The 26,382-nt window shown below is 35.9% G+C and overlaps 1 protein-coding gene across 1 annotated transcript in view; it reads left to right on the forward strand.

The window, feature by feature from the left end:
* The window catches only part of Nars2 (asparaginyl-tRNA synthetase 2, mitochondrial), a 128,755-nt gene that overhangs the window by 86,489 nt on the left and 15,884 nt on the right, over positions 1–26,382 (forward strand). Inside the window, exons 7-10 of the mRNA XM_048787873.1 lie at positions 3,711–3,843; positions 16,221–16,319; positions 16,435–16,472; positions 19,895–19,969. Of these exons, the coding sequence (XP_048643830.1) occupies positions 3,711–3,843; positions 16,221–16,319; positions 16,435–16,472; positions 19,895–19,969 (345 nt within the window). The remainder of the gene's footprint in view (positions 1–3,710; positions 3,844–16,220; positions 16,320–16,434; positions 16,473–19,894; positions 19,970–26,382) is intronic.

Below are 26,382 nucleotides of genomic sequence, written 5' to 3' on the forward strand. Positions count from 1 at the left end.
ATCAACTATGAAGGGGTTAGCTGTAAGGTTTTGACATTTAATGTCTGGCTTACAAGGATGGTGGCTCTCTACTGGTGATCACAACTTTTTTGGGGGGTGGGGGGGTTCCAGAGATTGAACTCATAGGCACTCAATCCCTTGAGCCACATCCCCAGCCCTATTTTGTATTTTATTTAGAGACAGGGTCTCACTGAGTTGCTTAGCACCTTGCCATTGCTGAGGCTGGCTTTGAACTCTTGATCCTCCTGCCTCAGCCTCCCCAGCTGCTGGGATTACAGGCATGAGCCACCGCACCCTGCAGTAATTACTACTTTATAATAGTACACTTGATGCTGATGTAGGGTGATAATTATTGAATGGGTTAAACATTGTTCTGCTTAAAGACTGGATGCTAAAGTAGGCAATTTTCCAACATACCTTCCAGACTATTTTTTCTTTCTGTTAATTCAAAAGAAGCACTGTGGTCATCAGTTCTTACTCGATTACAATGTTACTTACTTCAACAATAAAAAGAGGCCAGGTGGCGCATACCTGTAATCCCAGCGGCTGGAGGCTGAGGCAGGGGGATCACAGGCTCAAAGCCAGCTTCAGTATTTAGTGAGGCCCTAAACAATTTAGTGAGACCCTGTCTCTAAATAAAATGTGAAAAGAAATGGGAATATGGCTCAGTGGTTAAATGCCCTTGGTTTCAATCCCTGGTACCAAAATAAATAAATAAAATAAAAAGAAATGAACTGAAAAAAAAAAAAGTGTTACTGAGCTCTTGAGTACCTCAGTCAGTGCCTGCTATTTACTATAATTAAAGTAAAAATTCATAATACTCTTCTACATTTTATACTGGAGAACTTGCCAAACATATCTAGGGAACCATTGTTAAATTTTAAAATCCCTATTGCTACTCATTCTGGAGCTACATATATAGAATTGCCATGTTGAAGCAAATGCCCTTATGCTTTGAATTTGGAGTTCTTGTATGAAACCACTATGTCTTTGTGCCTAGTACCTTAATACAAATATCACTCTTGAATAGCATTCTCATTAGCCTTCCTTGTATTTCAGAGCCTCCAAAGTAAATTTCAGCTATACCACATATGTATTTATGCCCTAAAAAAATTCAACACTTTAATGTTAACATTTATATATACAGTTTCTTACAATGTAGTACCAATAATAAATGCCATGTTTTAAATTTTGATATACCTATTGCTAGCCTACTTATAGATGTCATAGTCACAGATTGGAAACCAAAGGCCATGTAACTTTTGATTTTACTGTTTGGGACAGACTGAATTGATTGACCCATTTTTAGGTATCCATTTTAGGTTCCCATCTTAGGTACTGAGTGACAGCCCTAGTAAGGTGTATTTGAGTATTTTTCTATATTTGTAACATTGTTGTTTATGAGGATGTTGTGCTTTTCCACTTGACAACTGAGGAAGCCCGTCATCATCATTAGTTACTCATTCATTCAGCATGAGCACCTGTTTTATCTAGACACTGGAGATGCAAACATGAATAAAACATGATGCTTATTCTGGAAAATTTCATAGTTAATGGAGGAAGGGAGATATTTTAAAATATAATTACATTTCATACATATCTATATGATAAATATATGAACAAAGTATTATATACAGGAGGAAATAATGAATTTGGGATACATGGTCAGGTTTCCAAGAAGTAATGACATAAAAGCCCAGTCCTAAAGGTTGGATGGGAATTTGCCATTTAGAATGAGAGGACCCTGGCATGGTGTGCACACCTGTAATCCCAGCAGTTCAGGAGGCCAGGTAAGGCAGGAGGATCAAAAGTTAAAGCCAGCCTCAGCAATTTAGCAAGGCCCTAAGCAACCATCTCAAAATAAAAAAATAAAAAGGACTAGAGATGTGGCTCAGTGCCCTTGGATTCAACATCGGGTACCTAAAAAATAAAATATAGAAAGAGAATCAGGGGACAGGGAGTACTGGATGGAAAATGGCCTTTGCAGACCCCAAAGGTGCAGGAGCATGCTAGGTGAGGGAGGAAAGGCTACATGAGGGGAATCCTGAGTTGAAATCAAGAGTTTGAATTTTATCCTTTTGGCAGTGGGTAATCATTGAAGATTTTAAAATTAGGGCTGATATAATCAGATTTGAGCCTGAAAACTCACAGTATTTTGGGCCAAGAGAAAGACAGGTGGCAAACATCAGTCAAAAGCTGTTTATTTTTTAAGCAAAATACAAGGGTTTACCGCCAACAGCAGCTGTGGAGATAAGAGTGACTAGCTTTGAGAGAATTTTCAAAGCGTAAACAATTGAGTTTTGTAATCATTATGTGGGACATGTGGGCAGTGGGGGTTGTAAGATCTGGCCTGGATGACTAAATAGATTAACTGAGATTAACAGCACTGGAAGAAAGGTAAAAAGAAAAGCAGAATTATTCATTATTTCGTTTTTGGAAATGGGACAAACGTTTTTATTTTGTACAAGATAAGTTGTCTTTTCAGGAACATTCTAATAAGCAAGTCTGTGTCTGAATCTTGGGGAAAAAGTTAACCATAGTAATATTTCTGAGTTCCTACTGTTTTTTTTTTTCCCTTAAAAGCTAAAGTTCTCTGAGCTTAACCGATTATGATCTCATGAAGGTGGCTATAGAACCAAATGTAAAATAAAGATATTGTGTCCACCTAAAACTAAAATTACTAAGCCCCTTACCAACTGAAATGAAATTTTGAAAGAAAAAAAAAATCTCTTAGTTATTTCCCAGAGTATCTTAAAATGAAACAAAACTGGTATGTTTATTTTTTATATAAAACATCTGTTTTCTGCACTGCTTACTGATCTTAGTTTTACTTGCCTAATAATGAACATATAAAGAGTATTCCAGATAATAGCTGAGGATCCCAAATTTCTTGCTTTGTTTCTGCAAAAACAAAATTTATAATTAAGTCCTAAGAAATATTTCTTACTTCGTATATGCTTGATCTGATCTCCATTTTTTTGCCCTGTCAAATATGAAGAACACTAAAATGTTCAAGAATGGAGATGTGTGTCTACTTCTTTGGGGGAATTTAAAATATAAGGTTTGTTTGGGTTTTTGTTTTGTTTTCATTTGGATGGTTGAGCTTTAGTCTTTTTTTAAATCCAGGGGATAGACATTTCTTCAAAATCTGCCTCACCCCCAAATTTCAAGGGTCAGATTTCAGCATCTATTGGAATATGTGGGTGGTTATGAAGGGCTCAGATAGACTTGGGAAAAGGTAAATTGCTGCACATATCTGACATTTCTTTTTTCATGTATTTAAAAAATAAATTTGCACACCTTATTCACAAGAAATTCTAATTTTTTGTGTTTCTATCTAGAATTCTCTGTGTGGTTTCTTGGGTGGTGGTATTTTTCCTTTACTTTGATCTTGATTGTTGTGAAATGTAGTTGCCTGCTGTTTAAGGCAGCTGCAGTAGGATGCACCCAGAAGTGGTTGTGTATCTATATTTAGAAAACCGTAGGGTTTGTAAAGCAGTTGCAAATTCCTTTGGGATAAAATGGTTTCTATAAATGTAACATTTTTAATGAAACTATTATTATCACCCATTAGAGAAGTAGAGAGCTAATATGTGTGGGCTTATGAACATGACAGAGGTACAATTTTTTTTAAGAGCTCACAGAGTACTTTAAATATTTAAAATTAATCATGTGAATCCTATTTTCATGATCTTCATCTTGAATTGCAGAGCTTTTACTCAAGTGTTTACCTTTGGTCCAACATTCCGAGCTGAGAATTCTCAGAGCCGGAGACACCTGGCAGAATTTTATATGGTAGAAGCAGAGATTTCTTTTGTTGAGAGTCTTCAAGATCTCATGCAGGTAGGTACACAGTTTTAAAATTTCAGATGTCTGTGACATTATATGGTTCTATGTATTTTTTATCCTGGATTTCTGTGAATTACAGATAATTATAAGATAAAGAAGATGGAGAGCTATTATTAATTTAATAAACATTTACTGACTGCCTTTACTGTAATAGCTGAACATATGAGAGTCAGGTTTAAGTTCCTATCTCTGCTCTTCCACTTGCTATGCTATGAAGTTACCTAACCTTCATAATCTTTAGCTTTCTCTACTGTAAAAGGAGAATAATTGTAGTTATTTTAAAAGGTGAACGAATGTATATAATATAAAGCACCTAGCATGATATCTAGGAAATAAATATGCTTAGTAAATAGTAGCTCTTATTTGGTAGGAAAATAAATTTAAGACATCTGTAATATTTCAATAAACATCTATAAAGTTATTTTAGAAAAGATCTGTAGGAACTGTCAGGGTTCATTTGAAGGGGCAAGGCACAAGGTTGGAGAGAGTCAGGAATCAGTTCATGAAAGACCTTGTATTTTAAAGCCATGCTAAGGAGTTTGAACTTTGTCCAAAAGTAAAGGAGAAAATGTTCTAGTTGGAAAAGGCATGATCAGAGTTATATTTTATATAAATCTCTCTAAGCCAGATGCAGTGGCACACACATGTAATCCTAGCAGCTCAGGAGGCTGAGGCAGTAGGGTCACAAGTTTAAGGCCAGCCTCAGAAACTTAGTGAGACCCTGTCTCAAAAATCAAAAATAAAAAGGGCACTGAGTGTGATAACGCAAGCCTGTAATCCCAGCAACTCAGGAGGCTGAGGCAGAAGGATCGTAAGTTTGAGGCCAGCCTTAGCACTTCAGTGAAGCCCTAAGCAACTTAGTGAGACTCTGTCTCAAAATAAAAAATAAAATGGGCTGGGGATGTAACTCAGTGGTATAGTACCCCTGGGTTTAATTCCTAGTACCAAAACAAACAAACAAATTGATTTTTAATCTAGTTTTTTAAGCATTGGTGATTAATTCAGAAATATTGTGAAGCAGAAAGCACAGAGTCATTTTATTTGGAGCATTTTCCTGCACTACATTTGCCGGTATTGTTTCAGATATATTCCAACGTAAGTCTAGGACTCATAAATAAGAATGGTCAACCCCAGAAAGATGGACAGTTCAGCAGCTTTAGATGGGATGGACATGAGAGAGGAGGTAGATTCAGTGCCATTGTTCCCTGAGGGTTGTATAACAGCTACCTAAAACAGTCCTAATTTATACCCACTGTATTAATTTACCAGTTTTCTGTTTTATGGATCTTGCTGTTATGCTTGTCTTATATATTTTTTTTTAATATTTATTTTTTAGTTTTAGGTGGACACAATATCTTTATTTTACATTTATGTGGTGCTGAGAATTGAACTCAGTGACTCATGCATGCTAGCCGAGTGCTCTGCAACTGAGCCCCAGCCCCTTGTCTTATATTCTTTTAAATTTATTTCTAAATTTACATACATAAAAATTCATGTTTTGAGGAACACTGTACACTTCTCTAGTTAGAGAAGTTCAATCAAGATACAAAACAAAAAATTTTTTCAATACTGGGGATTGAACTCAGGGGCACTGTACCACTTAATTACATCCTCAGAAACACACACACATACCCCTTTTTTTCTTTATTTTTGAGACAGGGTCTCACTAAGTTGCTGAGGCTGGCCTTAAACTTGTGATCCTCCTGCCTTAGCCTCCCCAGTAGCTGAGAGTACAGATATGTGCCAAACAATTTGGTCATTACAAAATGACTCCCTCTTGCTGTCATTTTATATTCCAACCCTCCTCCTTCTGGCAACCACTGATCTGTTGTTCCTCTAAATAATCTTGCCCTTCCAAAATGTCATATAAAAGGAATAATTACAGATTTTTTTACTTTGTCTTCTGTCACGTAACATAATTATATGAGATTCATCCATGTTTATCAGTTGTTTGCTTCTTTTTCCTGCTAGGTATTCATAGTACAGATGCATCTCAGCTCATTTATCCTTTCACCAGTTGGAGAACATTTGATTCAGTTCTAGTTTTTTAAAATAATGAACACAGTTGCTGTAAACATTCATATGCAAGTTTTGTATAAATATAAAGTTTTCATACTTCTCAGATAAGTTCCAGGGGTGAGATTGCTAGAAAAGTGTTTGGTGTTTAATTTTCATAGGAAACCAATCTGTTTTCCAAAATGACTGAACCATTTTGCATTCTCACTTGCAGTACACAAAAGTTTTGCATTTTTACTTCCTCACCAGCATTTAATTTTTTCAGGTGTGTGTGTGTGTGTGCGCGCACACGTGTGTTAAGACATTCTTATAGCAATGTGTAAGTATCTCATTGTGGTTTTACTTTGCATTTTCCGCATGCTCCTTGATGTTGAGCATCTTTTCATATGCTTATTAGCCGTCAGTTTATAGTCTTTGGTGAAGTGTTTGTTCAAAATGTTTTATTGGATTTTTGTTTTCTTATTGGATTTTGAAAATTCTTTATTCCAAATAAAAGTCCTTTTCAGATATATCTGATTTGCAGATATTTTCGCCCAACTGGTGGCTTGTCTTTGCATTTTTTTAACAGTGTCATATATAGAGAAAAAGGCTTTAATTTTTATGAATACTAATTTACCAGTTCTCTTGCTGTTAACGGCATTAAGAATGGTTTGAAGCCAGGTGCAGGGATGTGTGCCTATAATCCCAGCCACTCAGGAGGCTGAAGTGGAGAATTGTGAATTGGAAGCCAACCTGGAAGAAAAGAAAAAAAACTCAAGGTCACACAAGATTCTCATGATTTCTTCTGAAAGTGGTATCATCCACATTGTTGTATGCATCAGTAGTTCATTTCTTTTCATTGCTGAGTAGTATAATATGTATGTTTTTACCACAGTTTGCTTAATTTATATATTTATATATTATATATTTATATATATATAATTTTCAGTTTGGGGATATTATAATAAAACACCTGTGTACAGTTCATGTACATTTATGTATAGTTTTTGTGTGTGCATAAATACAAGTCTTTATGTCTTTGCAATAAATTTGCAAGAGTGCAATTGTTAGGTCATATGTTTAATTTCATAAGAAATTATGTTATTTTCAGCGATTTATTGTACCAGCAATGTATGAATGTTCTAGTTTTTCTACATCCTTACCAGCATTAATGTGCTCACTGTTCTTTTCTAGGTATCTATTAGTACCACATTGTGTTTTTGATTTGCATTTTCCTACTGGCTGATGATACTGAACATCTTTTCATATACTTATTTGCCATCTATAAATCCTCTTCAGTGAAACGACTATTCATGTCTTTTATGGACTGTTTTGTTTTCACTGTTGAGTTTTGAGGGTTCTTTATATATTGTAGGTACTAGTTTTTTGTTGGATGTGTGGCTTCCAGATATGTTCTCCTAGTAAGTAACTTGCCTTTTCATTCTTTTAATTTTGGTGAGCTCTTTATCTTTGTTTTTTAACAGGTGGGTCATTGTATGTCTAGGTATGATTTTCTTTGAGTTTATCCTATTTATAATTTAGTGAACTCCTTGAATATGTCTTTAGCCATTTGGGAAGAATTTTCAGCCATTACTTCCTCACATGTTTTCTGTGTCTGTTTTCATCTTCTGATACACCAATAACACACATGTGAGGCCTTTGGATATTGTCCCGCAATTCTTCAGTTCTCTGTTCGTTATTTAATCCATCATTTTTCTTTCCATAATTCAGACTGGGGCATTCAACTAATCTGTCTTCAAATGCAGTAATTCTTTCCTTTGTTGTCTTCTTTCTGCTACTTTGCACCTTCAGTGAAATTTTTATTTCAGATGCATATTTTCTCATTTCTTTTTTATCTCCTGAGAAGTCCTATCTCTGTTCATCTAAAGAATGTTTGTTTACCTTTATTTTGTGGAAGGTGGTTATTATACCTGCGTTAAGATCTTCATCAAATATTTTCCAAAATCTGGGTCTTCTGTGTGCTTACATCAGTGGATTGTCTTTTCCTCTTAGAATTCATCGAACTTCTGGTTCTTTTTCTGTCTGGTAATTTTAGACTCTATCCTAGATATTTTGAATGTCATATTCTGGGGCTCTGGTCCTGCTAAAATCCTGTGGAAGTGATATCATTTTGTAGTGTTGTTTTATCAGTCATTAAACCTAGGATCAGTAACCAATAAGATCTGTAAGTTCTGTCTCACTCTCTGTTGGCATTGGTTTCTATGTCAGTTTTCAAAGTCTTTGCTATGCTATTTGAGTCTGTCTATTGCATGTGCCACTCAGCAGTTACTCTGGAAATTGCACAGTGCTTTATACTGTAGTTCCTTGTTGGAAGGCCACCCTGTGCTTCTTTGGGTCGGTTGCACATGTACCATGCTTCAGGGTGAACCCTGGCTTTATGGAAGTTCATACACAAAATTAGGGGTCACCTTTTCCTGCTGTTCAGAATTTCCTTCATACTTTCTGGCTTCTTGAGACCCCCTAGCTCTGGTTCCTCTAGCCAGAAAGACAGATTTCTTTCACATTTTTATCCTTCACCATGTTATTTCCAGGTGACTGTGGTCATCCATAATTAATTAGTTAGAAGTAGCAAGAGTAAAGGTGCTTAAATTAATGGAGATTCCCACATACACATTCTCTAAACAGCAGGGTCCTCCTCTCTCAGGTCCTATGATTAGAGAAGTGGGTCTTTGGTATTCCACAACTGGGGCTGCCTTCAAGATAGAACCAGAAGAGAAAACAAAGAAGAGTAGAATACCAACGTAAGATTTCCCTGTAAACAGTAAAACACGGGGACCTTTTCCCAGTTCTGTGGGAAGTAGCAACCTTCTCTCAAAAGTTTTGCTTCCCATGCCTGCAGACAGTTCAGTATTTCACTCCCAAATGAAAGCCAGAAGAAGGAAGAGTGGAATTGGGAAAAATCACCTTCACTACAGATTATTATTTAAGTCAGCCCATCACAAGGCTATCTATCACTGTTTACTTTTTTGAATCCTGAGGCAGTTGCTCTTTGTATTCTAACTGGATTTTTAAGTTATAATGGGTTAGAAAGATAGGGTGTAGTCAGCTTACTATAGTATAGCTAGAGAAACAGCCAGATTGAGAAACAAAATGGCTTAATTATTAATAATTCCCCTTTTTTATATTCCATGCAAACAGAAACCAAAAACAAGTCACAGTAGCTATTTTTATTTCAGACAAAATAATCTTAAAGACAAAAGCTGAGGGGCTGGGAATGTGGCTCGTTGGTGGTAGAGCCCTTACCTAACAAGCATGAGGCCTTGGATTCAGTCCCTAGTACCACAAAGAGACAGAGTCACTACATAATGGTCAAGGAATCAATTCAACAAGAACATATAACAATGGTAAACATATGTTTACCTAATACCAGAACATCCAATTTTATAAAACAAATATTAGATCTAAAAGGAGAGATAGTGTCCAGCACAATAATAGTAGGAGAGTACATCCCTCTTTTATCAATGGATAGCCAGTCAAAAAAATCAACAAAAACCAGAGTTAAGCTATACTATAAATCAAATGAACTTAACAAAGAATTGTAAAACATTTTGTTCAATGTCTGCAGAATCGACATTCTTTTCTTCAGTACATGAAACATTGTCTACAATCAACAAGTCTCAACATCATCAAAAAATTAAAATCATATCTTCTCTGATCCAAATGGAATAAAACTAGAAATTAACAAAAGAAATGTCAGAAACTATACAAAATTCATAGAGCCTTATCAACATGCTACTGAACAGTGAGTCATTGAAGAAATAAAAATCTTCAAATTCTTGAGAAACAAATGAAATGTAAACATGATATGCCAAAACATAAGAACAGTACTGAGAGGGAAGTTCATAGCAATAGATGCCTACATGAAAAAATAGAAAGATTTCAAGTAAACAGTGATACGTATTAAGGATCTAGAAGAAAGTGAGCGCAAACCAATCTCAAAATTAATAGAAGGAAAGAAATGCAAAGATTGGAGCAGAAATAAATGAAATAGAGACTTTACAGATACAAAAATCAACAAATAAAGAGTTGGTTTTTTTGAAAAGTAAACAAAATCAACAGATCTTTAGACATACTAAGAATAAAAGAACCAAGTAAATAAAATTGGAGATGAAAAGAAGACATTACAACTGATACCACAGAAATACAAACTGTCATTAGATACTGTTTGGAACAACAAATTAGAAAACAAATTGGCTAAGTTTCTGAACACATTCACCCTACCAAAATTGAACCATGAAGACATAGAAAACTGAGACTAATTACTAGTAATGAGATTGAGTTGATAATAAAAAGTCTACCAACAAAGAAAAGTCCAGAATCAGGTGACTTCATTGCTGAATTATATCAAACTTTTAAGGAAGAACTAATACTAGTTCTTTACAAATTAAAAAAATTGAAATGAATTTTTCTAAACTCTTGCTATGGGGCCAGCAACACCCTAACCCTGAAACCAGTCACTCATTCACACACACACACACACACACACACACACACACACACACACACACCTGACAACTGTAAACCATTATCCCTAATAAACTTGAATGCAAAAATTCTAAATAAAAATACCTAATTCATGGGCTGGGGCTGTAGCTTAGAGGTAGAGCTCTTGTCTAGCATGTGTGAGGCACTGGGTTCGATCCTCGGCACCACATAAATAAATAAAATAAAGGTACTGTGTCCATCTCAACTAAAAATATTTTTTTAAAATACCTAATTCTGAATAAAAAGTTAGCAAATTGAATCCCAAACCATATAAAAAGAATACTTACCATAATCAAGTGGAATCTATTCCAGGATGCAAAGATGGTTCAACATATGCAAATCAGTAAATATAATACATCACATCGACAGAATGAAAGATAAAAATCATATGTTCATCTCAGTAGATACAGAAAAAGCATTTGATAAAATTCAACATTGCTTCAATGCAAAGACTTTGGACAAATTAGGTACAAAATAAATATTATAAAAGCTGTATATGACAAACCCATACCACTGAGCAGGCAAAGGCTGGAAGCATTTTTCGTAAGGTCTGGAACAAGACAAGGTGACTACTCTTATCACTCTTATTTGACGTAATATTGGAAGTTTTAGCCAGAGCAATTAGTCAAGAGAGAGAAATAAAGGGCATACAAATACAAAGGGGAAAAAATCAAGGTATCCCTGTTCACAAATGCTATGATTCTATATAGAAAAACCTAAAGACTCTACTAAAAAACTACAAGAACTGATAAAATAATCAGTGAAGTTGCAGCATAGAAAATTAATGTTAACATAAGCATTTTATATGCCAGTGATGAGATTGCTAAGAATAAGATTATGAAAGGAATCCTGTTCACAATAGCTATAAAAAATAAAATACCTAGGAATAAATTTAACCAAGAAGGAAAAGGACTTATACCAAAAAAAAAAAAAAAATTTGCAAAACTCCTATGGAAAAAAATGACAATAAAAATGTTTATGTTCTTTCCATGTTCACAGAGGAAGAATTAATATTATTAAAAGGTCTATAATTCCCAAAATATTTACATATTCAATACAATCTTCATCAGAATACCAATGACATTCTTCACAGAATTAGAAAAAATAATTCTAAAATTCATGGATGCCCCAAAGACTCCAAACAGGCAAAGCAGTTTTGAGCAAAAAGAACAAATCTGGAGGTATCACACTTCTTGATTTTAGACTACACCTCAAAACAATAGTAATAAAAACATGATGTTGACATAAAAACAGACATACAGACCAAAACAGAATTGAGCATAGAGAAATAACCCCATGCATCTACAGCCAGTTGATTTTCAGTAGAGGTGCTAAGAACACTCATTGGAGAAAAGACAGTATCTTCAGTAAATCATGCTGAGAAAATTGGGTATACACATGCGGAAGAATAAAACTAGACCTCCTACTTCTTATCACTAACAAAAATCAACCCAAGCCTGGTATGGCGTCATATACTTGAAATCCCAGCAGCTCTAGAGGCTAAGACAGGAGGATCACGAGTTCAGAGCCAGCCTCAGCAATGCAAGGTGCTAAGCAACTCAGTGAGACCCTGTCTCTAAATTTAAAAATACAAAATAGGGCTGGGGATGTGGCTCAGTTCAATCCCCGGTATCAAAAGAAAAAATCAACTCAAATTAATTAAACACTTAAATGTGTGGGCTGGGGTGTTGCTCAGTGTGGAACACTTGCCTAACATATATGAGGCCCTGGGTTCAATCTCCAAACTTAAATATAAAAACTGAAACTAGCAAATTGAATCCTACTGGAAGAAAACTGGGAAAAACCTTCAGAACATCAGGATGGGTAAGGATTTTGTGGACTAAACTCCAAAATATAGGAAATAAAAACAAAAATAGGATTTTATCAAACTGAAAAGTCTCTACACAGCAAAGGAACCAAGCAACATAATGAAGAGACAGACTACAGAATGGAAGGAAATATTTGCAAACTATATACATATGACAAGAGGTTAATATCCAAAATATATAAGGAACTCCAAAAGCTCAGTAAGAAAAAAGCAAAAAACTCAATTTAAAAATAGGCAATAGACCTGGATAGAGATTTCTCAAAAAGAAGACATATGGTGTCCAACAGAAAAATCATCAGGGAAATGCAAATGAAAACCAGATATTGCCGCATCCCAGTAAGAATAGTTAGGGATAAGGAGGGATGGGGAAAGGTTGACCAGTGGATACTAAGTTACAGTGAAATAGGAATAGAAGTTTGGTATGGAATTGCATATTAATGGTAACTAAAGACAATATAAATTATGTAGTATATGTCTTAGAAAACTGGATATTGAATATCTTCACCATGAACAAATGATAGATGATTGAGAAAATAGGTATGTTTAACCTGATACAAACATTACACGATATATACACATATTGGACAATCACCTAGCACTCCATTGTCATATTCAATTTTTATGGTTTTTTTTATAATAAAATATTTCTACTTTTCATTCTCAGAAGTACCCCAGTTTGGATAATTTGTTACATAATTACACAAAAAGTTCTTTGATTTTGTGAATTTTAATGCTGATCTCCTTGAATCTAATAATAACTAGGCATTTAAATCAGAAGAATATTCAAGTTTTGGTGTCACTGATTTGCTACTTGAATCATTGTACTCTACTGTTGGTATTTAAAGCATACACTGTTTGATGATTTAGATAGAATACAAACTTTTCCCCTAAAGAGAGAAGGAAAAAGTATACTGCCCCCAAAAGTAATGTCCCACTTCTCTTTTTCTTTTATAAATTATATTCTGTGGAAATTATCATCTTAGTGAAGAGTAGTCTCATAAATATTAAATCAGAATGTTGTAACTCAGAGTCATTTCCCCTCATGAGTTACAAAGCAACTAATAATAACTGTTTAGTGCCATTGAGCAATACATTTTTAAAACATCTTAAAGTTATGTTAACTCTTCAGTTGAGTTTCTGTTTTCATCAACTACATTTACAGAGTGTAGTCTAAAAGTCAAGGTTAGGGAAGTCGGTTATACTCATTTTCAAATGGGTGTTTACTTACTGCTCACAAATACACAAATTTAACTTAACAACCTCAGTGATCAGAGTCTTCATTTTTATAAACAGGTGTATTGTGTTTTAGTCAGCTTTTTCACTGCTGTGACTAAAAGAACTGACAAGAGCAAATTTAAAGGAAGAAAAGTTTATTTGGGGGCTCGCAGTTTCAGAGGTCCCATCCATATACAGCAGGCTCCTTTCCTTGGGGATTGGGGTGAGACTGAACATCATGGCAGAAGAGTGTGGCAGAGGGGAGCAGCTCACATGGTGATCTGAAAGCAGAGAGAAACTCCACTCACCACTTGCCAACTAGATACCCCAGAGGCACACCAATAATCCACCTCCCCCAGCCACATCCTACCTGCCTTCAGTTACCACTCAGTTAATCTCATCAGGGGATTAATCCACTGATTGGGTAAAGTCTCTCGTAATCTGTTCATTTCTCTTCTAAACCGTCTTGTACTTTCTTATACATGAGCTTTTGGGGGACACCTAACATCCAAACCATAACAGTCCCTTGACAGTACAGGCGTACTGTCCAATCCAGCTTCTTTTTTCCCTTCCAGTATGTGCTGGCTTTGTTTAGTAACTGAGGAATATAACCCATCATAAATTTCTTTATCTCACTTCTGGACTGGTAGGTGACATAGGCTTAAGGTAAAGAACCTTTAGCATATGACTGGTCTTCTTTCATCAAGTTATTTCTTACTGCTATTCTCCTCTCTGTTGATTTCATCTGATTTTCTTTATTTTCCTCCACTGGTTTAAATTCTATACATTCTATTTCTGTTATTGTAATAAATAGCTTATTTTACTTTTTTTACATTAAGTCTACAGTTAAACAACTCTTCTCTCATTAGATTACGAGGCCCTCAGAAGTTTTGCTTGTTCCCTTCAATTTTGTCTTTATTATTGTCTTGGATTCTAACTTTTCTTCCCATCTTTCATATTAGTTGTTATTGCTGTCTTACACTGTCAGTACCTTAGAAACCTACATGCTTACCATGTATTAGATATACATGTTGTTTGGATGGATAAATGACAATAATAACAGACATTTAGAGAATAAACCAGTAATGTGGTATAGCTTAGCAAGGGATTAATAATAAATGGCATTAATGTAGTCACTTGGTATTTAAATATTTTCCTATATCTGATCATATACAGTTGCGCCCCACTTTGTTTCCAGTCTGGGTAAGGCAGGTCAGTATTGCAACAGAAGAAAAGAAAACTCCCTCCATTTGAGGCAGCCTATACTTTAAATGTGTGTGTTTTTATGAGTTAAACATCTGGAGGGCCTCATGGGATCTCACTGATTTCAAACCAAAACTTTTAGTTTTTAGCTTTGGATTTTTATTTTTTGGTATAGGGCATTGAAACATAATGCTAAGCATGTGCTCTACCACTTTGATTAAAAAGATTTTAGACATATCTCCATTCCACAATTATCAAGAATATAAGCAACAGTGTTGGCAAGGATGTGGGGGAAAATGTGCACTCATACATTGCTGGTGGGACTGAAAATTGGTATAACCACTATGGAAAGCAGTATGTAAAGTCCTCAGAAAACTTGGAATGGAACCATCATTTGACCCAGTTATCCCACTCCTTGGTTTATAACCAAAGGACTTAAAATCAGTGTTTTACAGTTACGCAGCCGCATCAATGGTTATAGCAGCTCAATTCACAATAGCTAAACTATGGAACCAACCTAGATGCCCTTCAACAGATGAATGGATGAAGAAAATTTGGTACATATACACAATGGAATATTACTCAGCCTTAAAGAAGAATGAGATTATGGCATTTGCAGATAAATGGATGGAGCTGGAGAAAGTCACTAAGCAAAATAAGCCAAACCCAAAAAACCAAAAGCCAAATGTTTTCTCTGATAAGCAGATGATAATCCATAATGTGGGGGTGAAGGAACTTTGAATTGTGCGGAGGGGAATGAGGGAAGGGAGGTGGTGTGGGGGTGGGAAAGATGGTGAAATGAGATAGACATTATTACCCTATATACATGTAATGATTACATTATTGGGATGACTCTGCACCATGTTCAGCCAGAGGAAGAAGTTGTGCTTCATTTGTGTAAAAGATGTCAAAATGCATTCTACTGTCATGTAGAACTAATTAGAATAAATTTTAAAATAAAAAGAAATATCTTCCATTCCAGTTACTATTTTCTTCTCAAAACAAGTTTCTCCCATGAGGCTTCTATGGATACCCTGGTAAATTTAATCCTAAATTATATGCTGATTCATATTATTTTTACTTTATGCTTTATACCAAACAAAAATTAAACATTGATGTTTAGATATATCTCATTGCCTCTCGGATTTTAAAGTTTACTTCATTTACCAATGACTGACAGAGCCCCTTTTCAAAATGTTCTTATACTTCACAACAGTTAATACTTCTGTGCTTCTGTGAGCCAGGTACTAAGCCAAGCCTGCTACATGGATTATCTCATTTTAATTCTCACAACAGTCCTGTAAAGTAGGCACTACTGTTGTCCTGATTCTACAAGTGGGCTTATAGATATTCAGTTGAGACATCAGTCAGTTAAAACTGTTCATTTCATATCTCACTTCAATACCAGTATTAAAACTGTTAGCACAAAATTCAAACTTCCTTTCCTTTTTTCTTCCTCTCTGAGAAGAAATTGAGCTGCCTGGAAAACTGAACTATTTTGCTACAGTATTTTCAGGGATTAAGAAGATTAATGGATTTATAGTCAGTGAAACCTGGAGAGCGGTCTTCAGAGGTATTTTGTATAAGTTGTTCACTTCAGGCAAGTCTGTGTCGTTTTCATTAGATTATGGAAGGACTCTTCAAGACCACAACAATGACTGTTCTTTCAAATTGTCCTGAAGATGTTGAACTCTGTCACAAATTCATAGCTCCTGGACACAAGGTAATTAGTTTTGTAGATAAAGCCTGATAAAGCTGCTCTCTAAGTATCTTAAATTACACATAATGAATATAATTACATTTTGAAATTTTTTTCATTTTTGTCTTTTCTTACCAAGGACAGATTAGAACATATGCTAAAAAACAACTTTTTAATGTAAGTAGACATTATTCTTTTTCTGAACTCTATTTATACTTTATCATTGAATTTATCACATTGAGTTATAATTTTTTTGTTTATGTATCTGTTTCCCACACTCCCCAAATTTGTGGCAAGACTCAAGTTCTAGTTATGTTTATAGCTCTTATGTCTGGTTTATTTATAGTTGATAATCAGTGTGTCATGAATAAATAAATTAATAAGTCATGCCAAGATAAATGAACATAGTAATTAATAAGCTATGTTACTACAATTCAACTTAAGTAGTCATTCTTTAGTACCTGTCAAGGATTTCATTGGAATCTCTATCCAGGACCCCCTATGGATAAAAAAAATCCATAGATCTCAAGTTCCTTACATGAAATGGCATAGAATTTACATAAAACCTATGCACATCCTCCTGTATACTTTAGATTACCTCTAGATTACTTATAATGCCTAATATGGAGGCAGGAAGGATACTCTACCATAAGCAACCACCACAGAAATAGAATGATTAGATCCCCAAGAAATTCTAATAACAATAGTGACAATAGGATGATAAAATAATATTTTCACATCGTTGGTTGGGGAGGGGATCCTTCACCTTAGAACTAAAATCCTGGACCTTAATATCATGTGACACCATATAGTGAAGTTGAAGTGTGTTAGTTGAAGTGTTAGTGTTAGTGTCCTAGTTGAAGTGTGTTAGTCCTTGTATTATTTGGAAGGAAGGGAAAGATACTGATTAACGTAGACTTCTTAAGTCAGACAATACTTTCGAAGTGTTAAGAGTGGGCACAGAAAGTGTAATGGGGTGGTGACGGTGTGTTGGCAGTGAATATTCCATTAATGTAATGAGCGATGAGATGGGAAGTGGTCTGTATGGCGGTGCCCTCCCTACTGCCGTCATCACTCTGGTTGCTTCATGCTCCCCAAGGCATGGATTCTGAAGTTCCTGTACATTTTAGGTATAACTGAATCTACCTGTGACTAATCCTTTAATGTGAGCAAAAAAAGGGGGAGTTGGCAAAAGAAAGAAACTTGTCCTTTATGTGATCTACACCATTAATTGTCTAATCCATGCAGACTCCACATGGCCTGTATCATTTTGAATAAATAGAATTCAGTGTATCCTTCAGTTAAAACTGTTCTATATCAAAATGTGTCAAGGGACCTGTACAGTGAATTTATCCCCTATGCAGTAGAAGTTCAGGTAGGATTCAATTCTTTTACATTTCCTTTATACTATTAAAAGATTTCGAAAATATATAGAGTACTTATCTTCTTTATTTGCTCTCAATTTATTTGTCTTTGTGAATTTAAGGCAAAGAAATGTCAATGAGGATGGGGGATTATTGGGGATTGAACTCAGGGGCACTCAATCACTGAGCCACATCCCCAGCCCTATCTTGTATTTTATTTAGAGACAGGGTCTCACTGAGTTGCTTAGCACCTTAGTTTTGCTGAGACTGGCCTTGAACTTGGGATCCTCCTGCCTCACCCTCCCGAGCTGCTGGGATTATAAGCATGCACAACTACAGAATGTCAATTTTAATCTCTTTACCTTGGCAGTTTTACTCTAACAATTTTAGAATAGTGTCTTGTCTTCATTCAACAATGAAAAATTTGAAATATGAAGATAGTTTGATGCTGTGTCATGCTATGTCAAAATGTCTCTTTCTCCTTTCTTCATTGGAAAGCACATTGGAAATGGTCTCTAGAAAGAAGAAATATTTATACATATTAAGAAAAATAGGGGGGCCAGGGTTGTGGCTCAATGGTAGAGCACTTTCCTAGCATGCATGAGGCACTGGATCCAATCCCTGGCACCACATAGAAATAAACAAATAAAATAAAGGTATTGTGTCCATCTACAACTAAAAAATAGAAAGAAAGTAAAATAGGGGGCTGGGGTTGTGGTTCAGTGGTAGAACACCTGCCTTGCACATGTGAGGCATTGAGTTTGATCCTCAGCCCCATGTAAAAATAAATAAATAAAGATGTTGTTATTTTTTTAAAAAAAGGAAAAGGGGGCTGGGGATGTGGCTCAAGTGGTAGCATGCTCGCCTAGCATGCGTGAGGCACTGGGTTCGGTTCTCAGCACCACATAAAATAAAATAAAGATATTGTGTCCACCTAAAACTAAAAAATAAATATTTTTTAAAAAGGAAAGGAGGGGCTGGGGATGTGGCTCAAGCGGTAGCGCACTCGCCTGGCATGCGTGCGGTCCAGGTTCAATCCTCAGCACCACAAACAAAACAAAGATGTTGTGTCCGCCAAGAACTAAAAAATAAATATTAAAAAATTCTCTCTCTCTCTCTCTCTTTAAAAAAAAAAAGGAAAGGAAAGGTATTGTGTCCACCTACAACTAAAAACAAATATATTTTTTTTAAAAATAGTAGAGAGAGTTGATGAAGGCCACTAAGGAAATCCATTGTCAGACTATAATTTGAACTTGAATCTTTGCCCTAAATTAAGGTGTGGGAGAATTAGAACAGCAATATTTAGAGTCATTTTGACTTGATAATGGAATAGTAACAATGTTATAAAATCTTACTGCTTCCCCTTTTGACTGCTTTTAATATTTCTCAGTGTAATTGGTAGGTCATATAAAGTAATTGATGAAATAGAACAATAGAATGTCTAAGCAGGAAAGAACTCCAGACAAGGTAGTCCAATCTCCATTTACAAGTATGAATACTTAATTTTTAATGTTTGTATAGCATATTGATAATGCTTTCACTGAGTTGAGGTGATTTACATAGCTAGTAAGTGGTAGAATCAGGGGAAGAACTCAATGTGTTGATTAAACATATGAAACTCCAAGTATCTTAGCAGTTGAAAACTTAGATTTTGGAGTTAAGAGATCAGTGTATATTACTTACTTTTTATGACTGATGTTTGGCAAGGTACTGATCCTCTCTAAGCTTCATTTTCTTTTCTATAAAGTACTAATTTTTAAATTCTACTAAACACTGCCATCAACATTATTACCTTAGATATTACCTATTATTTAATATTAAGTTTTAATTTGAATAGAATTTTCATCTTAAACATAAAACCTATTAAAACATAGCTTTGGGGATTTTATTTATACTATAAAATGAAACTCTTTCCAGTTATTATATTACCTTTGTGTTACTGTGACCAAAATACTTAACAAAACCAACTTAGAAGAGGAAAAGTGTATTTTGGTTCATGGTTCCAGAGATTGAGTCCATGGTCAGCCAAGTCCATTGCTTTGGGCCCAAGGAGATACAGAACATGATGGCAGAAGGGCATGATGGAGGAGTGCAAATCCATTTATGACAGCCAGAAAACAGAGGGAAAGGGGGGAAGGGGCCACTGGGAAGTTGAGCCCTTCTAGGGCACACCCCCAGTGACCCACATCCTCTAGCTTGAGTGTTAACCTTTCTCTGCTTTTATTTGTTCTACAGCATTTCTTACACGGAGGCCATAGAGATCTTACAGCGAGCATCACAAAACTTTACCTTCACTCCAGAGGTAGTATTGTAATGTGTGCATGTGTGTAATATATTTCCCTCTTATTGTGTGGTAGTACATGCCTGTAATCCCTGTGGCTCAGGAGCCTGAGGCAGGAGGGTCGCAAGTTCAAGGCCAGCCTCATCAACTTATCAGGACTGTAAGCAATTTAATGCAACCATGTCTCAAAAACAAAAAATAAAAAGGGATATGGGATGTGGTTTGATGATAAAGTGCCCCTGGGTTAAATCTCTGGCACATAAAAGAAAAAAAAAATTCTTCAAAATAAACTTATTTCTCTTACTAGCAACATATAGTATTCGTTCTTCTATACCTTTGCTGGACCTTGTTAAAATACTTAAGATGAAAAAAGTATAAAATTGTAAATTGAAATAAAATTGTAGCATTTGAAATAGCAGTGCCTGAAGGATTACAAAGGAGTATACCAAGTTGAGAAAGATGAAAATCCTAAAAAAAGAATAATAGTCATGTAATATTACTGTGGAAATCAAATGGTTAATTATTTCCCAAAATTTATTCTGAATGATGTTAAAAGGTAACAGATAAAAGAGGTTATATGATGAAATAAGGTTAGTCAACATATTAACCAAGTTTCTTTTTCAGTTGAACTTTATAGACTTAATTTTGAGCCTCTCCAAATAGCTCTTTTGGGGGAGGACTGGGGGATACCAGGGATTGGATTGAGGGGTTCTCAATCACTGAACCACATCCCCAGCCCTATTTTGTATTTTATTTAGAGACAGGGTCTCCTTGAATTGCTTAGCACCTTGCTGAGGCTGGCTTTGAACTCACAATCTTCCTGCCTCCCAAGACACTGGGATTACAGGCCAAATAGCTCCTTTTTAAGAACTCCTTCATTTTTAACACTTAATTGCTTCATGTTGTATATATTCAAGGTACACAAGGTGATGATTTGACATGTATGCATGATGTAATGATCACAATCAAGTTAATGAAGATATCCATCATCACCCACCCTGTAATTTAGATCCCCAGAATTTGTTCAACTTATAACTGAAAGTTTATACCCTTTGAATGACAACTGTTCATTTCCCCCAGCCCCAAACCCTGGCAACCTCTATTCTATTCTTCATTTCTGTACAGGATCTCCTTTATTCTGCTGGAAAAAATATAGGCCTAGAGAGCCCCAGTGTTAGAGGCAGTGTCTTTGTTTCTATTCCAGTCCTTTATTCCTGTACTTTAAATATTACCAGGCAGGTGCATATGCCTCTTCTTCATCTACCACTGCTGCCTCCTTCTACTGCTCCTAGCACTGTTCATGTGCACCTTTGGTGTGGACCTGGTTCCTCTTTCGTTAAAACAACAACTGAAGAAACTCTGGAACTTGCCATGGCTGACAAAAAGTCCAAGAATGAACTCAAGACTATAACAATCATGTCGGTTTGAAGGTGGCAGGAGAAGGATGGTTCCATGGTGTGCAGTTTAAGATTAAGAGGCACAAACCATTTAGGGAACTGGTAAAAGCCTATTGTGGACAGGGTTTTTAATGAGGTAGATCATTCTAGTTTCATGAGCAGCAATTAGTGAAACACACCTACATAGCTGGAAATGGAGGATGGAGATACAACTGATGTGCTTCAGCAGCAGGCACAGGTTGTCTACTAAGAAGGAAACCTGCTACTTTATTCCAGAACTCTGTTCTTACAGACCAAGAATACATTCTCAATCAGAAAATTGCAATTTGGTTCCAGCATGTCCTGACTACTACAGTATTGTTTTCTCTATTCTATTCTTTTTTCCCCTTTCCCATTCCTTTATTGTACATAAAGTACTGGTGTCCTTGAAGGAATACGTTCCTTTTTTTTTTTTTTTTTTTTTTTTNCAAAGAAGATGGTAGGCAGAGAGCAATGACGTAATCCAGTGGTGTGCGTGACAGAAACTGGCGTGGACGGAGCTGGCAGGAGCTCCGTGTGGATCACCAGCCCTCCTGGGGAGAGAAACAGGCTGGGCAACAGATGATATAGCTTTGGTGTGATCAGGCAGAGGAGCAGGCAGCTTCATTGGAGTACTTTAAAACTCAGTTCTACATCCCTTTAGGTTCTCTGCTTAAGACTTTCCTTCTCTGTAAACACTTTCCTGGGTTACCCAGCCACTTCGAATGTTCCTTTTCTAGATTTCTGCAGTGCTTAAAGAATAAATAAAACTTTGTAGCAATGTATTTTTCATAGTCTCCTTATAAGTTTTTCTTTCTCAAAGTAAACTCTCCTTCAGGGTTTTATAAAACTACACTATCTACTGCTCACTACTCATTCCCTCCAATATGGTTTCTGCCTCTATCATGCCACTAAAGTGGCCCTTGTTAAGATCAGAAATGATCCCCTGTTAAATCCACAGCCTTTTTTTTTGGTACCAATATTGAACCATAGGGGCACTTAGCCACGTGCCATATCCCTAGCCCTTTTTGTATTTTATTTTGAGACAGGGTGTCACTGAGTTGCCTAGGGCCTTGCTAAGTTGCTGAGGCTGACTTTGAACTCTGATCCTCCTGCCTCAGCCTCCCAAGTTGCTGGGATAATAGGCATAAGCCACTGCGCCCAGCCAGAGCTACTAACTTTTAATCCATCATAACCGTTAATACAATTGTAAGTTTGTGTCTATGTGCATAAATGTTTAATCACTCTTTTCTCTGTCTTGAGGTTTTCTTTTTCACTCACCAATGTAACCTTAGGACCTAGCATAATGCCTGGGACATAGCAGGTAATAATATCTAATTGTTAGATGGATGGATGGATAAATAGAACCAAACACAGTTTTAGACACATAGTGGACACATAATCATGACTTGATTTGCTAAGGAAATTGGTAGGAAGCCTAAAAAAAAAAAAGCTTCTACTCTAAATATTGTTAGTGATGACAACATAGTATAAAGGAAAAGTCTAATGGCCCTAGACTCAGACACTCTTAGGTTCAAGTCCAAGGTCTGTATAGTATCAACTATTTGATCTTAGATAAACTACCTAATCTCTTTGAATTTTAGTTTCCTGGCCTGTAAAAATGAAATGATATTTTCTGGAGTTCAAAGGATTAAATTAGGTAATATATGAAAAGTACACGTAGCCCAGTGTTTGGATGGTAAGTAATCAGTGAGTGTGAAGTTGTCTGTCATTACCTTCTAAATTGTGCTAAAAGCTTTATTGGAATATTAGCATCATAATGTTTGCATGTGTTGCCATATAACATGTTGCTATATAATGAGAGTTCTTAAAAGCCAGTTCTCTCAGAGACTGCACTCACACACACTTCTTACCTCAGGAAATACTGTCAGGCCTTCATTATAGCACAATCTTTCCGGTAATGTGGTCTGAAACTATGAAAGCATCACAGTGAACTTTTGTGTGCTTCCACAATTCATATAGTACTATGGTATACAGCTTATCATTGCTAAATTATTCAAATATCATTTAGTTAAACTGTTTACATTAGCCTTAGATTATAACATATCAGCCACCTAGATTTCTTATCATTCTACTGGTGTAAAGTGCCTGCTTCTACTCCATGTATTCCATGTTTTTTTTCAGCAATGAATATGTAGACTTTTGGGCAGATGACTAAATTCTGGATTTCTCTTAGTAAGGCTCTAATTACAGGTTGCAGATAGGGTTACAAGGGTTTCTGCAAGGGATGCAATGCAGTCTTAAAAAATAAGAAAGGTGTGTTTCATCAGTGTTTTCTCTAGGAAATCAAAAGAGAAAGCTAGGAAAATATTTAACCTACACATGGAACTCTGGGCTAAGAGGTAATACATAGTAAAATTGTATATTTCTACAGTTATAGTCTTTCTTCTTCCTTTCCTCCAACCCCTCCAAGAAAAAAGAAAAAAAAAAAGAAGATATGTACTGTGGGGTAATGAAAACTACCCCAGAATGAGAGCTGCTAGTTCTAGGTTTGAAATCCAGCTGTTATTACTCAAATGTATTACCATAGATGAGTCTCTCCAATTGTCCATCTGTTTCTCCTTCTGTAGAATCAGAGGATTTGGTTTGATTTCCTGTAAGGTACTAACCATCTTTAAGATTCTCTGAAATCATGTAGTCTTAAGTTTTTCTTCACTGGCATATATAAGGATATCTTTTAAATTACCAAGCATATTTGATCATTTGAAAGAGACAGATCAGGCCAGGCACAGAGGTGCACTCCTGTAGTCCCAGTGACTTGGGAGGCTAAGGCAGAAGGATCACAAGTTCAAGGCCAGCCTCCAAAACTTAGCAAGACCCTGTCTCAAAATTTAAAAAAAAATAAAAATAAAAAATAGGGGCTGGGGTTCTGGCTCAGTGGTAGAGCACTCGCCTGACATGTGTGAAGCACTGGGTTCGATCCTCAGCACCGCATAAAAATAAATAAACAAACAAACAAAATAAAAGTATTGTGTCCATCTACAACTAAAAAAGAAATTCTTTTAAATAAGTAAATAGGGCTGGGATGTAGCTCAATGATAAAGCACCCCTGGGTTCAATTTCTAGTACCAATAAATAATAAGAAGAAATATACTTTGAATTATAAAGGTAAGGAATATAAGGAGGAGAAGTATGTTTATGTGTAATAGACTTTTACATTTCTTGCTAATCTACTGATATTTGTCTCCATTTCAGTCTTTCCATTGCTTCAGCCAAACAGCTGTTTAGTTAAAGCAATCAAGATAAAAGTGAACATAGATGTCTTCTAAGCTTTCTCGTTAAATAAGAATATTGAGAAAGCTGCAATATTATGAAGAAGAACAAAGAAGAGGAATTCAGACAAGTTGAGAAATTATTTGTATCATCTTATTTACCTAAAGAGAAACTGACTTTGCAAGATTAGAGAGAAAATGTGTTTATGGTTATAAGAAGAAAATGAAAGAAAAGATGAGCAAAGTAGATTAAACTTGAGATTCCAAATCGGCATGTTAGAGAGTACTTATTATCTGACAAGTATAGTATTGAAGCATTTGAAAGAGGAAAATTTAACATTTGTTGAGCGTATACCATGTGCCTTTAATCCCTTTCTTACAGAAGAGGCCTTTACTTCTTAGCACTGTGCTGTAGTCACTTGTGCACAGTTACAGAGCTAGTAACTGTTGGAGCTGAGATGGAGAGGCAGGGATGTGACATGTTTGATGGCCTTGCCAGAACACTGATATTTTTGGAATATTGTTTGGAGGAGCAAGAAAAGCAGTAGGTTACAGCCAGGAAATTTAGGTTTTGCTCATTTGTCCACCACTTAATCTTTCCTAGTTGCAGTATTCTCAAGGGATCGTATTCCTAGTCTCATTTGTTGACAAGGAAGTGCAAATTAAAACCATAGAAAGGTGCCACTACTTACCAGTTAGAATGGCTAAAATAAAATAGCCTATGGTTCCAATTGTTTGTAACAGTATTAGAAGATAAAACTTTCATACACTGCTGGTAGAAGTATAAATTGGTCCAATCACTTTGGAAACTCTTTGGCAGTAGCCATTATTAGTCAGTTTTGTATTACTGCAATGAAATGCGTGAGGTAGCTCTCTTATAAAGAGAAAATGTTTATTTAACTTACAATTTTGAAGGTTTAGAGTTCAAGATCAGGTAGCCTCATTGGTTTGGCCTGTAGTGCTACATGGTGTGGCACATCATGGTGGGAGCACATATATGAACTAGTAAGTGGTCACATCTTGAACATCAACAGAAAGCACAGGTGGGGCCAGGCTTTACACTAACCTCTCACAAGGATTACCAAAGAGATCTCGCAAGAAATACCTCATTCCCTTAATAACCTTAGGACCTCCCACTGAGCCCCACCTCTCAAAGTTTCCACCACCTTTCAGAAGCTTCAGAGGACCAAGCCTTTAATCACAGTGGACCCTTGGAGGACACAAACCATGTTGAAATCATAGAACTTTTTTTTAAAAAAAAAAAACATTTACCCTTTAGTTGTAGGTGGACACAATACCTTTATCTAATTTTTATGTGGTGCTGGGGATCGAACTCAGTGCCTCACACATGCTAGACCAGCACTTTTCTTCTGAGCCACAACCCCAGCCCCAAATCATAGAACTATTAAAGCTGAATATTTGCATATTCTATGATTCAGCAGTTTCTCTCCTGTTGAAATGTGGACCTATATTTGTTCCACTGTGAGTAGTAGCCTGTGAGAAACTGAGTAAGAAGGCATCCAGTTGTGTTTTCATCAATATTTGTAAATGCTCAGGTTGGGGGAAAGAGAAGTAGCAGAGGAAAGGACATGACATGTTTTCCTGCCTTTGACTTAGCATAAAAGAGGTTATGTGATGAGAAAAGGATAGTATTCCCTTCCAAGTGTATCAAAAAGATCTTGTTCCTATCTAGCCTATTTGTTGTTGTTGTTGTTGTTTAAGTCAAAGGATCTGAGTTTTAGTTTTGGTACACCTATGTTCACCAAAATACATACAAGACTATTCATAGCAGCC

This window comes from Marmota marmota, unplaced genomic scaffold (genome assembly GCF_001458135.2).
Source record: "Marmota marmota marmota unplaced genomic scaffold, marMar, whole genome shotgun sequence".
Taxonomy (NCBI): Eukaryota; Metazoa; Chordata; class Mammalia; order Rodentia; family Sciuridae; genus Marmota; species Marmota marmota.